At 52.3% G+C, this 14,888-nt stretch overlaps 1 protein-coding gene across 11 annotated transcripts; it reads left to right on the forward strand.

Annotated features, from left to right (window-relative positions):
• The first annotated feature begins 970 nt into the window (after window positions 1-970).
• On the forward strand, window positions 971-10,727 carry GDPD2 (glycerophosphodiester phosphodiesterase domain containing 2). Of its 11 annotated transcripts, none has more exons than XR_008995083.1 (17): window positions 971-1,338; window positions 2,975-3,088; window positions 3,336-3,439; window positions 3,736-3,829; window positions 3,998-4,057; window positions 4,289-4,387; window positions 4,567-4,660; window positions 4,824-4,969; window positions 5,059-5,141; window positions 5,281-5,389; window positions 7,135-7,356; window positions 7,571-7,719; window positions 9,272-9,419; window positions 9,580-9,662; window positions 9,913-9,941; window positions 10,035-10,435; window positions 10,467-10,727. XR_008995083.1 is itself a non-coding variant. In XM_036907315.2 (16 exons), the coding sequence occupies exons 2-16, from the start codon at window positions 2,984-2,986 to the stop codon at window positions 10,085-10,087; spliced, it is 1,620 nt and encodes a 539-aa protein (XP_036763210.2). In that variant the 5' UTR covers window positions 975-1,338; window positions 2,975-2,983; the 3' UTR covers window positions 10,088-10,727. The 11 variants fall into 11 exon arrangements, 1 of the variants encoding a protein (XP_036763210.2); XR_008995084.1 differs by having other exon boundaries at window positions 973-1,338; window positions 5,239-5,389; window positions 9,785-9,941; XR_008995081.1 differs by having other exon boundaries at window positions 975-1,338; window positions 5,239-5,389.
• The last annotated feature ends 4,161 nt before the right edge of the window (window positions 10,728-14,888 follow it).

A 14,888-nucleotide genomic window follows, 5' to 3' on the forward strand; every position in this document is an offset into this window, starting at 1 on the left:
ACCAAAAAGAAGCTCCCGTAACTCGACACTTGAAAGCCAAGACTCCCCTAAAATCCACCAGAACCCAGCAAAGGAAACTAGGTGACCCTGCAGCCCTCTCTGGCCTCCCACGGACAAGTAGCCCTGCTTCTCTTTGCATTTTAATGCCGAGGGAGCAAGGGAGCCTCTGCTCTTGCCAACTAGAGCCCCTGGATACAATGGGAAGGCCAAGAGGGCGGAGGGCAGCTCTTGGCATCAGAGAGCCAGTCTTCCTTCTCACCCGTATACATCCAGGGTGTGTGGGGGGAGGGGTAAACAAACTTACCCTAGAGAAAACATCCTTTCCCGCCAAAACTGCACTAGCCCCAAGGCTTCCAGCTACTAATTCAGCCAAAAGGTAGAGAAAGAAGGTCTGTCAGACCAGCTCCCAGCACCCATCCCAACCAGAACCCGCTCCTGCCCGTGGCATAGGTACAGCGTCTTTGTACATATACATCTTCCAAAAGCCTGTGACCCTAACGTTATACATTTCTCAAATGAGTCTTTAGAAAAGTGACTTTAGAGGCCTTGGGGAAAACGCATCAAGTCAGCAATTCCTGAATGAGCATCTCCTGTCTGGGCTGAGCGGGGGGGGGGGGGGGGGGGGGAAGGGGAAATGTCACTCAGGGTTCACAAGGCCTGGTCCAAAATCAGGGCACCTGCTGCCTAGAGTTTGGCAGGTAGCTTGCAGCTTTGTCTCTGCTATATGCACAGGGTAGAAGTACAAGTAAGATCCCAAGAGGGAAGGAAGGCTGATGAATAAAAGCTGTCCTCCCAGGAAGCTTGAGACTAGATGCTAGACTTCCTTGCATGCGCCTGCGCACGCACACACCCTTTCCCGGGGGAGCGGTGGGGGTGGGGGTGCTGGCTAGGCCCCTTCTCCCCACTGCCAAGTTGCAAAGTTGTGTGGTCACCTCCCCCCTGCTCCCATGCCCTCAGTCCTCGCCTCCCTGAGCCAGGACAAAGCCCCAGCAGTGACTGAGATGGGAACAGGAGGAGGGACAGAGGGATGGGGAAGGCTGCACAAAAGAATTCCTCACCCCAAGCCCCTTGACCGGCAGCGAGTAAAGGAGCAGATCGGCTCTCCCTCCCCCTTGCTCCCTTCCATCTTCCCACCCTGGCTGGGCACAGTCCATAGAGAAGCTGCAGGCCTTCAGAGAGGACCCACATAGTCTCCTGTAGGTGGCAACAGTGCCACCTGTTTGACTGGCGGGACTGAGCCCAGGACTGGAAGAGGGAGGAGGCATACAACTTGGAGAGGAGCTGGGAAAGAAGTGCAGTGCAGAGCGGAGAGCAGAGCAAAGCTGCCGCTGAGAAAAGGTGTGAGGGCTCGGGAAGGCTGGGGGCTACAGGAGGGAGCGGTGGGGCGGAGACCGGTTCCCACCGGCAGGGCTTGGGCCTGGGGCTGAGAGCAACCCTGCTCAGCTCCCGGACTGGGGTGTTCAGGCTGCTCAGATGCTGACCCCATCCAACAGACAACTCCTGCAGGGAGGTGGCACTCCGGAAGGCAGTATCTGGTGTACAGGGGCAAGAGCTGAGGGAAGGCAGGAGGTATTGATGAAGCCCAGGGCAGGCTATTACAACGCAGTTCCAGGTTGGGAAGAGACAGGGGCCTCCCTTTGGGATGGTTTTTTCCTGGGAGGTGTCTCAAGAAAAAGGTTTCCTTCTCCCCACCCAGCTCCAGTCCCCCACCCCTCCTTGCCCTACCCTAATCCTCCTTCCCCAAGGCAAGCATAGGGTAAGGAGGGTGGTTTCAGGAGCAGTCACACTCTCCCTCCTTTCAGGGACCCAGCCACTGTGCACTAAGGCTCCACAGCCTCAGGGGTGCCCAGATTACAAGGGGTCATGTCACTTAGACCACACACACTTTGGGTATCTCCAGGGGCTCCTGTACATAAAGTCATCTTGAAAACCACTTGTAACAACCCACTGGTGTGCACACACATACTAATGCTGACACAAATCACACCCTCTCATACAGAATCACAGTCACACACCCAGCTAGCCTGGGGATCAGTAAGACAGCTCGATCTCAGCCTGACCTCAAAGCATAAGGTACAGAGATCCCCTGCCCCAAGACAACCACCCCCACCCTGCCACACACACGCACACACACCTTTGCCCTGTATTTGTTGTACTTTTATCAAAGCGACCTCAGAGGGTGGGGCTCCTGAAAGGGGGAAGGTGGAGACTGGGTTCCTGGCTGGGGTTGGGGAATGACTGGACAGGAAAGGACAGGACTGGGGCAGGGAAGCTTGGATTTTCCAGGTGTGTGGGGGGAGGAAAAGGGTTCCTTCAGAAGGCTGGGAGTGACCCAGGCAACCTGTTCCCCTCAAGCCTTCCTCTCACTGCCAGTGGCCCCTGCCCCCTGGAAGGAGACAGAATCTTTCAGTCAGGACTTTGCAATGTGTGCAATCCTGTATCCATGGCAACTAACCAACTAGCTGGGCCTCCTTTGCCCCAGGTCAGAACTGGAACCTCTGCTACAGGTTACTCCTGGTTCCTGGGGTGGAAGGCTCCCCAACATGGGGCTGCCTGAAGCTTGGCCAGATGTGCCTCAACTTGCTGAACCAAGTTTGCCCCACCCCAGGCAGTTTCTCCTGAGTCCCACCCAGGCGGGTCTTCCATCCCCACAGCGGGATCCCCACAGCAGGATACTGTTAAAAGGGGAGGAGTTGGAGAGAGTGGATATACATCCTGCCTGCAAAGAGGCTGGATCTCCTAGGTGTCCCACTGACTTTCCAGGTATCCAAATTAAAGGGAAAGAAAGACCCTGGAGACTGTCCCCTTTGCTCACCTCCTTATCCAATCTGGTACTCAGGGCCTGCCACATGACCTCCGTTGCTGAGCAGCGGCCTAGGCCTCTGCTCCTCCCCCTGGCCTCAGATACACTGGGAGGGAGGCTGCGATCTGCCTTCTGCCAGGGTCCCTAATAGCAAAGTGTCCCTTCCCCCAGGCCCTCGCCATGGCTGAGTCCCCTGGCTGCTGCTCCGTATGGGCCCGCTGCCTCCACTGCCTGTATAGCTGCCACTGGAAGAAATGCCCCAAAGAGAGGATGCAAACCAGCAAGGTGGAGTAGAGATGGGGGTGGGGGCATAAGTCCAAGGCAGAGGCTGCTTGGAGGGGATAAGGAGGCCAAGTGTGCTCAGAGGCAGCTGCGGGGAAGGGGCTTTCTCTCCCCAGGAAGAAAATCTCCCTCTGCCTACAGAGCAGAGCAGCCCAACGCCTGGCAGGGATCCCCCTTGAGCTGCCATCCGTTGGGGTCTCTGAGATAGAAGTGGGGATCCACTGTGAGCTTCTCTCCTGCTCCTTTGCAGTGCGACTGTATCTGGTTTGGTCTGCTCTTCCTCACCTTTCTCCTCTCCCTGGGCTGGCTGTACATCGGGCTCATCCTCCTCAATGACCTGCACAACTTCAATGAGTGTGTCATGGAATCTCCCCGCCTTCACCACTTTCCTCAGCATACATGTCCAACTACACCCCACCCTGGGACCCCTGGGTGCTCAGCCATCCCCAGCCCTGTCCAGCTCTCCTGCTACCCAACCTTTTTAGGAAATCCCTCCATGAAGGCTCCCCAATCCTTGGAGTCCTGGCCCCATGGGAGATTCCTTCTCACTCCCTTCTTGTCCTCCTTCTGGATTCACCCACCCTCACTGCCCTCAGGCCACTATTACCACCCTTTTCCCCACTTGGACACCTCTCTCTCACTTCCCACAGATTCCTGTTCCAACACTGGGGACACTGGATGGACTGGTCCCTGGCATTTCTGCTGGTCATCTCTCTACTGGTCACATATGCATCCCTGCTACTGGTGGGTCTGGGGACAGCTGGTTTACCCCTTCCACCTCAGCCCTCCCTTCCTTCCACTCAGCTCTACCCACTGGCCACTGAGGGGAGAGGAGGAGGGGTGTCAGCCTGGGAAGCCCACCCTAGTGATCCCTCTTGGCACCTCCTTACTCCCCATTGCTTCTGCCACCAGCTCCTGGCCCTGCTGCTGTGGCTCCGTGGCCAGCCTCTGCATCTGCACAGTATCCACAAGGTAGAGTGGGGATGCAAGGGAGCGGGAGAGGGGCCACTGGGCCCAGTACCTGTCCTGCTCCTTGCCGAGAACCTCAGTATTCTATCCCAGGACTTGAGCTCAGCACCTGAACAAGGAAAGCGGATGAGTCTGGGGATGGGAGTGGTCCTGTTTTCATAGAGCGAGGGGACAGCCCAGGTAGCCAGGAACCCAGGTTGACACAGGAGGCCCTATTCATCCCTGGTCCCCCAGGTGCTACTGCTCCTCATTATGCTTCTTGTGGCCACTGGCCTTGTGGGACTGGACATCCAATGGCAGCAGGAATGGCGTAGCTTACATCTGTCACTGCAGGTGAGTAGCTGATCTCCAGTGCCTAGGTGGAAGAGTTGGCCTGTGGCCAACCCTGGGACTTACCTTGCTCCCTGGCCCCTAAGATGGCAAGTAGCTCTGAACTCCAGAAGTCAGGTCCTAGGAGGAGAAGGGGAGAGGAACTAGGGAGACAAGCCCTCCTCAACAGTTCTTGCTCACAGGCCACGGCCCCATTCCTTCATATTGGAGCAGTTGCTGGCATCACCCTCCTGGCCTGGCCTGTGGCTGATACCTTCTACCATATCCACCAAAGAGGTGACAGCTCCACTCCCCAACACACCCTCACTGGCCATCAATGCTTCTGCCTCTTGCTGCCCTGTTGCCCAGCTTCCTGTATCTGCACTCCACTTTCTGCTTGCCCCCACCCCCCACCTCACCCACTGCCCCTTCCCCATAGCCTGTCCCCCACTCCTCACAGGTCCCAAGATTCTGCTACTATTCCTATTTTTTGGAGTTGCCTTGGCCATCTACCTGGCCCCTCTGTGCATCTCTTCACCCTGTATCATGGAACCCAGAGACTTACCCACCAAGCCTGGGCTGGTGGGACACCGAGGGGCCCCCATGGTAAGTGCTGGGTACAATTCTGACTGGGCGGGGAGGGTTCCCAGGCCCTCACCCTTCCCTGCTACCTGCTCAGCAATTCCCTTTCCCAGCTGGCACCCGAGAACACCCTGATGTCCCTGAGGAAGACAGCTGAATGTGGAGCTGCTGTGTTTGAGACTGACGTGATGGTCAGGTGAGGGAAGCTGGGAGTGCTGAGGGACACAGCAAGGGAGTTCGGGAAGTGATGACCAGCCTCAGGGCTTGGTTCTCTGACACCCCTTGTGTCTTAGCTCTGACGGGATCCCCTTCCTTATGCACGACGAGCACCTCAGCAGGACCACGGATGTGGCCTCTGTGTTCCCAACCCGTATCAGTGCCCACAGCAGCGACTTCTCCTGTGCTGAACTGAAGAAGCTCAATGCCGGGGTTTGGTTCCTAGAGGTGAGGACAGCCTTCAGGAATTGGTGGCCACCTGCAGGGCTACTCAGGGCGGAGTTCATCTGATATAAGCATTCACTGAGCCTGTGCTGGCCAGTAGGTATACCGTCTCTGCCCTCAAGTCACTCCTTCCTAGTAAAGAACAGATTCTAGCCAACAGGCTGTCAGAACACAAAACTTAGAGAGAAAACAGTATCTTTACTGGCTGGAGGAGAGAGAAGGAAGTCACTGTTTGGCAGGGTAGGTGTGGGAGAGTATCTGGAATGGTGTCACAGGAAAGGATGCCTGAGCAGCACATGAAATGAGAGTGGTTTTTAAGATGGACAAGGCAGGAAACAGAAATTCTAATCAGAAGGAAGAATGTATGTGAAGCGTGGAATTATTTTGGAGAAGTGTTTCCAGGGCACAAGAAGTGGCTCAGTGGAACTGAGAGATAATATTTGTAGGAGCAGTGGGAGGTGAGACTGGCAAGGGGAGAAAAGGCTTGGTCTCAGACGGCTTTGAAAGTCAAGCCCAGAAGTGCAGACTTCAGTCCTGCCCATGATGGGAAATATTTAAAAGGATCCTTTAGTTTTTTGGTTCCTCTTTTCCTGATTACAAAAATAATACATATTTCTTGTAAAAAAGCAAAACATCAGAGAAGTAACCTAAAAATTGAAAGTTCTCTCCCAATCCAACCCCTCTGAGATACCTGCTGTTAAAGTTGGGTACACATTCCATATATACATATACATACATACAGGCATATATACATACACACACACACATACTTTTCATTTTGCACAAATAGGATCATTTCATAAATTCTTCAAGAGCTTTTTTCTTTCATTTAACTCTATACGTGATGATGTATCAGAGTGATTAAGAGCAAGGGATGCCTGGGTTTGAATCCCAGCTTCACCACTTTGAGCTTTGTGAGCCAAGGTAATACTCCTTAGTGTCTCTGTGTTTCATTTTCCTCATCTGTAAATGGTGAATGTGAACAGTACCTACCCTGCAGGATCGTTGGGAGGATTAAATAAATTAACACACCTTATAAAGTACTCCTAAGACTGCCTGGCACATTGTAAATACTCAATAAGTATCAGATAGCTTACTCTTCCCATGTCAGTGATTAGGAGGTAAGGTCATTTGCTGATTACAAGGGAAGGAGAGGAGAGTGGCAGAGGTTTGGAATAGCCACCAGGAGGGATGGGAGAGGGAACAAATCAAGAACAAGTAAAGGTTGGCTAAATGGCACTGAGAGAAAAAATAGGACTACAGAGCCAGCAGTCCACATGGTGTACTCCGCCCCCCAACTCTAGGGGTGGAGGAGGCAGACAATTGTAGAACTGAATCAGAGTTTGGGATTTGTAGAGCAGGCGGGGCAGGAAAGGAGTTGAGATTGCTGTGGAAGAGCACAGTTCAAGCTGTGGATGGACTATGCACAGGGGATGTAGGTGCAGCCAGAAAGGGGCTGATGGATTGGGAAGAAACCAAGGGGTCAAGATCCCAGAGATCTCTGAGAGACCAAAAGGCAACTATAATGGGAGAGAGGAAGTTAGGAAACTGGGAGTACAGGAGGTTGGGAGGGATCACAGAGTTAGCTGTTAGCAGGTCTGGAAACTGTCACTGTTTTGAAAAAGATCCTGGCTCAGAAGGTGCACAGAAGCTAGACACCAAGTGGGAGAAATGAGTGAAGATGGTGAGGATGGGGGCATGGTCTGGAGGTTTCTTCTGGTCTTGAAATAATTTTTCTATTCTTATAGAGGCAACCCTTCTGGGGGGCTAAGCAGCTGTCAGGCCCTGATCGGAAAGAGGCTGAGAATCAGACAGTACCAACACTGGAGGAGCTATTGAAGGAAGCTGCTGTCCTCAACCTTTCCATCATGTTTGACTTGCGCCGCCCCCCACGAAACCACACATACCATGACACTTTTGTGAACCAGACACTGGACACTGTGCTGAGTGCAAGGGTGCCCCAAGCCATGGTGATGTTGCCAGGCCCCCAAGTGCTCTCTCTTGGCCCACTCCTCCCTACACCCTGCCTTCCCCAGGTCACGGTGATACTTTTGAGGCTGCCCTCTGTCCCAGGGCCCCACCCCAGCTCAATACCCTATTCTGTGGTCAAACCTCTCTTCCCTTCCCCCAATCCAGAATCCCCAGGCCTTCGCCAGCTTCATGTCCATCCTCCCTGAACCACAGGTCCTTTGGCTACCCGATGAAGACCGGGCTAATGTCCAACAACGGGCACCCAGAATGCGCCAGATATATGGACAGCCAAGAGGCAACAGAACTGAGAGGCCCCAGTTTCTCAACCTCCCCTATCAAGACCTGCCACTGTTGGATATTAAGTGAGTATCAGAGGAAAGGAGTTGAAAGGATCACCTGAGGCTTAATGGCAGGGAAGAGCCAATGCAGGGATGACAAAGACCGCTCATTCATTCACTCATACAACAGATATTTACCAAATGCTTGCTATATGTCAGGCCCTATTTATTGCAGGCTTTGAGCGTACTAGTGAAAGAGACAGATAAGAAACCACTGAACAAAATGGCATATTGGATAGTGATAAGCGAAATGAAGACAACAAAATGGGAAGATGTAGTAGAGTGATTGGGGTTGGAGTGAGAGGTTTGGGAGGGGGCATGTTGGGAAGAGTGGTTAAAGCGGTGATGCTGGGCTGAGACCTAACGCGTCCCAAGGGCTGCAGAAGAGCAGGAGCAGCAGCCTAATGAACAAGGGGAAGACGAGGCTGGAAAGGTAGGCAGGGGTCAAATTGGGTAGGACCTTGTAGGCTAGCAGAAGGATTTTCATTTTCATTCTATACCAAAGAGATAAGTGCAAAAGAGGACGGATCCAGGAGAAAGAGGCACAAGAGTCTCAAATGTGAGCTGAGCCCCAGAAGCTGACCCAACCAGTAAACATGACAGACTTCAAAACATGTGGTTACCAAGGTCTCTTATAATGTCCTTGTGATCAGATAGAAAAAATGTGGACTGAATGATAGGCCAGTTATCATTAAGTATTTCATGGATCTTTCCCCAGTTTGTCACCATAGAGGGAGATACGACATCAGGTTTGGCCCTCACCTTAGTCTTATCCTGGTCAACATTGATTGCTGATCATGTTTCCAGAACATGTGAATTGGTAATGAATACACTGGTGATGAATTGGGGCCTTGGAAGGTCTAAGCACTCTAAGATGATAGTCCAAATGTAGCAAGATGAAATGCAACAGGAATAGATGTAAACTGCACAAAGTCAAGAGAAGAGACACTGACTTCAGCAGTAGCACATGTGAAAAAGACCAAGGCTTTGACTGAACAGTGTACAGAAGGAGTCATCAGTGGCACGTGACATTGCCGAAAAGTGAACCTCACCCTGGGCTGCCTTCGTACAGGCATAGTGTGCTCAGAAGGCAGGAAGAGGTGTGCTCTACTTAAAGCTCGTCCAAACCCACCTGGGATATTATGCTCACATGCAGGCCTCATATCTCAAAAGGAACACTGACAAACTGGAAAAAAATCAGATTAAAGAGATTTGTGTGGTGAAGAGATTGATAAGCCATGCCCCATGCCTGGTTGAAGGCACTGGGGCTGGTGGGCCTGGAGAAGAGAAGACTCTAGGGAATATGGTCACTTTCTCAGACCTCTGAATGGCTCTCATGGGACAAAGAAGACACATTTGTGTGGCCCTGGACAGCAAACCTAGGAACCATAGGTGGAGTCCACCAGGAGATAGTTCAGCTATGCAAAGAAAATCACTTTTGGTCAGGGGCTGCTATGCAAAGGTAGAAGTGACAGCCCCTTCGCAGCAACACTGCAGATTCAAGCACAGATGGGAGCTGACTTGTGCCTCATGCCCCATGATTCTGGACGTTTCTTGTTTCTTCCCACTTCCACAGGGCACTGCACAAGGATAATGTCTCAGTGAACCTATTCGTAGTGAACAAGCCCTGGCTCTTCTCCCTGCTTTGGTGTGCTGGGGTGGATTCAGTCACCACCAACGACTGCCAGCTCCTGCATCAGATGCATTACCCTGTCTGGCTCATTGTAATTACTCTGGGACTGGCACCCCTCCTCTTCTCCTCCCATCCCTGGTTCTCCTTAACCCTGTCTCTCTCTTCTTTATTTATTCCCCACCCCTGCCCCACTCCCATATACTACCTCTGGGACTCTGGCCACCAACAGGGGCCTTTTCTGATTCCCACAGCCCCCTCAAACCTACCTAATGATGTGGATCATTACCAATTGTGTCTCTACCCTGCTGCTTTTGTGGACCTTCCTCCTCCAAGGGTGAGTGCTTTGTGCTCCAGCTTTCTGGATCTTTATTCTCCCCAGGGTCCTGCTGATGGGGCCAACTCAGACTCATATATGCTGCCTGGGACTCAGAGCTTGGTCTGTTTGGTTCCTTTAAGATTCTTAGACCCTTCCTTATACACCAAGTTGGCTTGAACCTGGGAAAAGGAAGTTTGGGGGAACCTGGGGTCAAAAGGTTGTGCATGAAGCTGGCTGAACTCACAATGGGAAGCTTTTCTCCCAATAGGAGATGTGCTAAGGAGAGAGAGAGAACTGGTAAGAACTTTCTCCCCTCGCCTCATTTTTCTCCTCCTCTAGACTTCTTCTTGCTCACTCCCTATATGCCCTCCCCTCTCCCCACCATCCCAGGCTTTGAAACAGCAGTGCTGCTGACCAGGATCAACAACTTCATAATGGAGTGAGTGCTCTTCCCTGGATCCCCACCAGGCAGAGTCTGGGGCTGTCTGCACTGGACAACAGCAAGGAAGGGAGAGTGACCAAGGCAGACTGTTGGTGGGGTTGAGGTGGGGTAAACTTTACCGATTAGAGGTTCTGAACTTTAAGGACCCACTGTCCAGATAGTGGGTATGCTCCAAGTTTCCATGGAATCTACTCCCCTTGAGCTTTTTGACCTGAGGTGGTTGGGAAGACAGTGAATCATGAGAAGTTTCTCCCCAAATGAAACTGGAACAGAGGAAGTGAAAAGGAGATTGCCAAGATGATGTTTCAGACCTGTATGCACGTGTTCCTGCGTAGAAGGAACAGTGTCTGTCAGGGATGGGACAGCTTGGAACAGTTGAGGAGGAACTGAAGGAAATGACAAAAGGCCTTTCCTAGAGAACTTTAAGATGATGGAGACACCAACCCACTCCATTAACTGTCTCCCCTGACACCTGCAATTTAGCTGCTTTCTTGCCCAGATGCTGGGGGCTAAAGAGCCCATCTAGCTAGGGAATTCTGTGCCTACAGGTGGCTTTTTGCTGTGCACAGCCTTTTCTTCAAAACAGGTTGGTTCATGTATCTTGCCTGTTAATCTGTTATTCAATGAATTTAATTCCTATCGGTCACAGTCTAATCTTTTCAGCGCTAGGTCTGGGTGGAGGATGCACTTTACATCTAGAGTTGTATGTGACATGATATCGAGGGGTCGTCACGGGGAGATTCGTGGGTTGCCGGTGGGAGGAGGACCGCCTGGGGCAATGAAGGGCTGCAGGAGAGAAGCCGGAGAGCAGCCACCACGGGGGGCGTTCCGGGTGGCCGAGGCACGCAGTGCAGAGTTGCGCTGTAGCTCCACCTTGTGGTCACGTGTCCCAAGAGAAGGGCATCTTCGATCGTCAGCGTGACCTATTTGCTGAAGGCCACCTGTTTCCCGTGCTGGTTGGGGACCTGTGTCCTTGGCTCCGGACCCTAAGGGCATGGCCCGATTTCCACAAGTGTTCACTTATCTGGGACGCACGCAGGGACCGGTTCCCTGGCCCACCTTCCCCTCGACGAGGAAGTTCCCGAGTGTGTTTGCTGCTCATGAGTCCCTGGGCTAAAACACTGAAGGTGACCCGTGCGGACCTGGCCTAAGATGAGGAGTCTGGTGGGGAAAGGGGCGAAGGCAAAAACGGTGACTGGAGGGGCCTCTGAGGCTGACACTTCAGCTCCCCACCGCACCAACATTCTCTCCGGTACGTGTCTTCACACTAAGGGAAATCGAATTAAGGCGGTGGCGAGGTCAGGAGGGTCGGTACTCCATTCCCCTACCTTGCCAGACTGGGCCCTGGGGCAGCACCAGCACCTTGTGCCAGGACCCCACTCGGTTGCAGGGCAGCCCCAAAAACTACACTTCCCAGGAGGCCCTTGGCAACTTCCGTTCTCAGGATTGACGGAGGCGAGTTTGAATTTGTGTTCCCGCCCCCTCCTCCTACCGGACCCCGCCCCTTGCCTTTTCTCACCGCCCCGGCCCCGCCGTGCACACACATGCACGTACATACACGGGCAGCCGTCCACGCCAACATACCTGGTCTGCAGCTGGCGCGGTGGGTGGGGGCGACGGCGGGTGGCGGGGGAAGCCCCGGGAGCCCACGTTTCGGCCGCTGCCTAGCCCGGGTCTCCTCCGGGGTCCACGCCGCCTAGTACCGGGCAGGTCTCCCTTCCACACCTTTTCAAGCTGCATTTCCTTCCTATCGCACGTTCCCGATTCCTCTCATCAATCAGATCGGGGGCCGGCCTAAGCTGTGGGGTGCCCAGGCCGTCATGTACTGCCAGGCTCTCACCTGTCGAGAGGTAGCTCCTCCCCCATCCCTTCTTTTCCGACCCTTCCCAGTCGCCCAGCCTCGCAGCCCTGCAGCCTCTTCCTCCCCTCCCCACCTAACCCTGACAACTTCCAAGGTCTCCAACCCGCGCAGCCTCAACCTCTTAGCATCCAGGCTCTTGACAGCGGCCCTTTAATCCCCCAGTCCAGACTCCCGGCCAGAATGGCAGCACCCAGCCCCAGCACCCAGCCTTGGGTAGTCAGTCCTGAACCTGCCACCGCATAGCCTTACTCTCTTCCCAGAAGGACTGGACAGCTATGGTGCACTTAACCTCTATGAGGCCCTGGACTGGAGAATGAGACTGACAAAAACTTGAGGGTGGAAGGCCTTGGGGAGCTGCTCATGGGGTTGGGGTGTAGTTGCTCTCCACTATTTTTAGCTGCTGACTCACAGTTCCTGGCATCCGGGTTTAGGGCTAGCAGGCCCAGCTAGGGGGCTATTAATAGAGCTGAGGCACAGCCCCGACCCAGTTCAGTTTGCAGGCACACAGAGCAGAGCCTGCCCTTGCCATTGTGCTCTGTGAAGATGTTGTGGACTGGGGTAGTGGCTGGATCAGTACCTCTCTAGCTGCCAGTACCTCAGCCTGCTATCTCTGCCTTGGAACCCTTGAAGGAAAGCCCACAATGAGACTTCTGGGCACAGCTCTCCCCTAAGCTTGCCATGGCTGGGGCTCTGCCACATTGAAGCTCCTGTTGTACTAGCTAAGAGTGAAGAGACAAGTCCTAAGTAGAGGAGTTATCGTGGCAATAGCCTTGGCCTGCCTTGACCTACTTCTGGGCCAGAATGCTAGGTTACTAGGAGGAAGAGCTGTGGATTTCTGGTCCCCAAAGGCCCTCATAAGGACAGGGTGATTCAGCATGGTCCTAATAGAGGAGGCACAGAGCTGGGTGTTGCTAGCCCCAAACCAGACTCAGCACTAGAAAGCTGCTGAATTCTATGTTTACCACTCTCCCCACACTTCTTTTCTTTATTTTCCTCTTGCTGGGCTCTGTTCCTACTCACAGGGGTCACACAAATCTCAGGATCTCTCGCAACTCCATAGAGAAGCCTAATTCTGAAAATCCACGAAGAAACTTGTCTCTGCCAAGGTATGAATGTGTGTTTCTTTATATATTGTCAATCCTATGGGGCCTTTTTATCTTAATGGGCTTAAGTAGGAGTTCCCTGATCTATACATTGGTGGGGAAATCTTCATACCTTACTGGGCTAACCACCAAAATTATTCCCACCCACGCCCAGTTTGGTAGAATTCCATTCACCGAGTATGCACACCTACAGCAATGCCCCTACGTGCAAACCAGAAATTTTTTGCCTTCACTGACTCCGGCTCCCAGATGAAATCAGATGGCTCAGGGGCAAAGATGATTGTTTCTCCACACACAAAAACTGCGGTCACCCAAAGAAGCTCTGCTTTCCAGACTGAGCCCAGATTATCAGACAGCAGCGGGCTGCGCTGCCCCAACCTCGTCAGTTTGCTGAGGGAGCCGGAGAGGCAGTAGATGGGATGAGAAATGGTCTCCTCCCAAATCCCTTCGCGTACTCCTAGATTGCTTCAGTCTCTGCGCAGGCCTCCGGTTGCCCGGCAACCAGCACCGCCTACAGGGGCGTGGGGCTGCTTTTCCACCTGTAGGGGGCGCCTGTTTACCTGGCGCCTCCGGCTGGAGTTCTAGCCGCTGGGAGGGGGTTCCAAGTGTCAAAGCATCTCAAGGTTGCCAACCTCCTCCCAGGCTTGCCAACCCAATTGAGTCTGAGTCTCAGAGAGCCTGTGGAGTGGGAAGAGAGAGAGAGGACCACTGAATGGGGAAGGGGTGGCAGAGGGCAGTTTGACCCTCTCCTTTCATTACAGGTTTAGCAATGCTTATTCCTCCGAGCAGTTTAGAGGGCCCAGGCTATAGGGGCTGTTCTCCTGAGCTACGTTTAGGATGTAGGGAAGAGTCTAGCACTGTTTATTGACAAACTACTGAGCATATAAAAGACTTGAAGCTCCCAAGTTATCCACCTAGCCTAGATTGGTCAAGAAGGAAGATACTCATTTGTTCATTCAACAATAAGAATTAACCCTAACCCATGTACTAGGTAATGTGCTGTTTCACATTTAATCCTCACAAAAACCCTATGATTATTTCCATTTCAAAATAAACTGAAGCTCAGAGAAATAAAATAACACCCAAGGTTACACAATTAGTGACTAGGTTTGGTCTGACTGAGCAACTACTGTGTGCAAGGTTCTAAGAATATGTAAAACAAGATGCTTCTCTCTTTACCTAATGAACCCTAGTCACCCTTCAGGACCAAACTAAAAATGTCATCTCCTTTGTGAAACTTTTCTATGTCCTCCGTGCCACAAGTAGAGTTGATACCTTGCTTTTCCAGTACAGGTATTGTAATAATCTGTTTCCATATTTCTCTAACTTTGAGCACCTCAGTGATGGGGCCTATTTACTATTCCTCTCCACTTGGATGTCTAATAGACACCTCAAATTCAATATGTCCAAATCTGGACACCCAATCTTTTCCCCAAAAATCTTTTCCTAAAGCTCCTCCTAATGCTGTCCTCACCTCAGTCGATGGGAATTTCACCTTTTCAGTTCCTCTGACCAAAATCCTTGGAACCACACCTCATACACAGTGTCAGCAAATCCTAACGACTCTCCTTTCAAAATACAGGCTTCCCCTGTTATCCAAAATAGAGCGTTCCTGGGGAAATGGCGTAAAGCAAAAAAACAATTACTATTAATTTATATGGAAACATTTCAAGTGTTCCCAGACCCAAAAATAACTCTTAGGCTTTCCTGATTCCTTAGGACACTTCATGCTAACAGATGTACAAAATAAATCAAGATAAAGCACAGATGCTCACAGACACAGTTCAAAGCTATGGTGGCCTGGTGCCGACATGCTAAGTGAAGTTCCCCAGGAAGGA

The sequence above is a fragment of the Manis pentadactyla genome, chromosome X (genome assembly GCF_030020395.1).
Source record: "Manis pentadactyla isolate mManPen7 chromosome X, mManPen7.hap1, whole genome shotgun sequence".
NCBI lineage: Eukaryota > Metazoa > Chordata > Mammalia > Pholidota > Manidae > Manis > Manis pentadactyla.

Bases quoted from the DNA above. Each gene is read 5' to 3' on its own strand.
- GDPD2 (XM_036907315.2), top strand. From the start codon at position 2,984: ATGGCTGAGTCCCCTGGCTGCTGCTCCGTATGGGCCCGCTGCCTCCAC. The intron at 4,058-4,288 runs GTAGAGTGGGGA...CTGGTCCCCCAG, and splicing joins ATCTGCACAGTATCCACAAG to GTGCTACTGCTCCTCATTAT. The intron at 9,420-9,579 runs GTAATTACTCTG...TGATTCCCACAG, and splicing joins ATTACCCTGTCTGGCTCATT to CCCCCTCAAACCTACCTAAT.